The following is a 1457-nucleotide window of genomic DNA, read 5'->3' on the forward strand; positions in this document are numbered from 1 at the left end:
CATATTTCATTAACAAATGAATGATAAATGAATAGTAAAGACATAAAGAAAAATATATATGCAACAATGAGCAATACAATAAAATCAATAATAAGCAAAATAGTGAAGATAAAGAGAAAAAATAAATAACAATGAAATCAATAATAAGAAAAAAGTGACGTTAAATAGAAAACATAAAAATAACTCCTAATACATAGTGAAAATAAATATCTTAAAAATAAAAAACATGATATAAAATCAACAAATAACAATAACAAACAAAGCAGTGAAGACAAAGAGAGAAAACTAGATAGAAACGAATGCCGTTTCCCGAGAAGGAACCATCGGCTCCGTCCGTCAAGTCAGTTTGTAAACAATGGCTGAATACTTGGCATCGATTTTCGGCACGGAGAAGGACAAGTGAGGGTTTTATTGTCTGTTGCGGGGTTTGTGTGCAGAAATTGGGACTAGTCGAGTGGAGGGACCCGTTTGTTTTATGTGCCGAACGGGTGGGTTTTGAGACTGCGTTGCGGGAGGAGGCAGTTAGGACGAGGTGATCATCCGGAAACCCAGTTGGAATTGTGTAGAAGGTTTTCTTTAGTCTGATTGAAGGTTCGGGGAAACTGTTAAGGGTCAAAGGTCAGTTTAGGAATGGCGCCCAACAGCCACTTCGTAATAGATGTGTTTTTCTTCTGAAATCTCGCGTCGTTTTTCGAGCGAATCCGACAGCTATTCCTTGGCGATCGATTCTCAAACGCAGTATCGGCCTCGAAGGCTAGGGAGGACATAGGTAGTGTGGGGCTGAGGCAAGAGGTCAGTAAAAATTAGGCAATGGTGTAACTCTTGGTGCCCATTCTGTGTACCTGGGGAGCTTCGCCGTGTCCTCCCTCCCTTCAAGGGGCGGCTGCCTTGGTCGCTCTGCCTAGATTTTACCTCGCATGTTCTGGCAGGGTAGGGCCAGGCAAATGCTTGGACTTCAGGCCTTAATCTGAGAAAGAATTCTAGGATGGCCAGCCTGTGAATTGTCAGGATCCTCATAGCACACAGCCGTACTACAATGAGAGTAATTTGAATTTCATCATCCACCTTTTAGGTCTGGCTTCTGTTGTCACATCTGATACAATTCATGCTAAGGAAATTATGTAAAAGAATTTTTTCTGAGAATACTTGATAATAAAGTGAGATTCTCTAGTTTTAGTGATAAGTGTCATTGCCATTGATATCAAATCTAATTAGTCAAATGTAAGAGAGGTCCAAAAAGTGTGTATTCTCAAAGAATAAACCCTAATACATTATCTTTTGATTTCAGAGTCAACTGTAGTTTCTACTTTAAGATAGGAGCATGTAGGCATGGAGATCGTTGCTCCAGGATCCACAACAAACCCACCTTTAGCCAGGTAATGACCCCTATCTTCTGGTGTCTTTTAAAATTAAGAAGTCTCATAATGTCATTTCTTTTCCTGAGGCTTCACTTTTGA

The 1457-nt window shown here is 39.9% G+C and overlaps 1 protein-coding gene across 1 annotated transcript in view; it reads left to right on the plus strand.

Annotated features, from left to right (window-relative positions):
* Positions 1 to 310: 310 nt before the first annotated feature.
* The window catches only part of LOC119594517 (splicing factor U2AF 26 kDa subunit-like), a gene marked incomplete in the record, with an annotated part of 10928 nt that continues 9781 nt past the window's right edge, over positions 311 to 1457 (plus strand). The window contains 2 exon segments of the mRNA XM_037943547.1: positions 311 to 399; positions 1289 to 1376. Coding sequence (XP_037799475.1) covers positions 356 to 399; positions 1289 to 1376 — 132 coding nt within the window.

This window comes from Penaeus monodon, chromosome 34, assembly GCF_015228065.2.
Source record: "Penaeus monodon isolate SGIC_2016 chromosome 34, NSTDA_Pmon_1, whole genome shotgun sequence".
NCBI lineage: Eukaryota > Metazoa > Arthropoda > Malacostraca > Decapoda > Penaeidae > Penaeus > Penaeus monodon.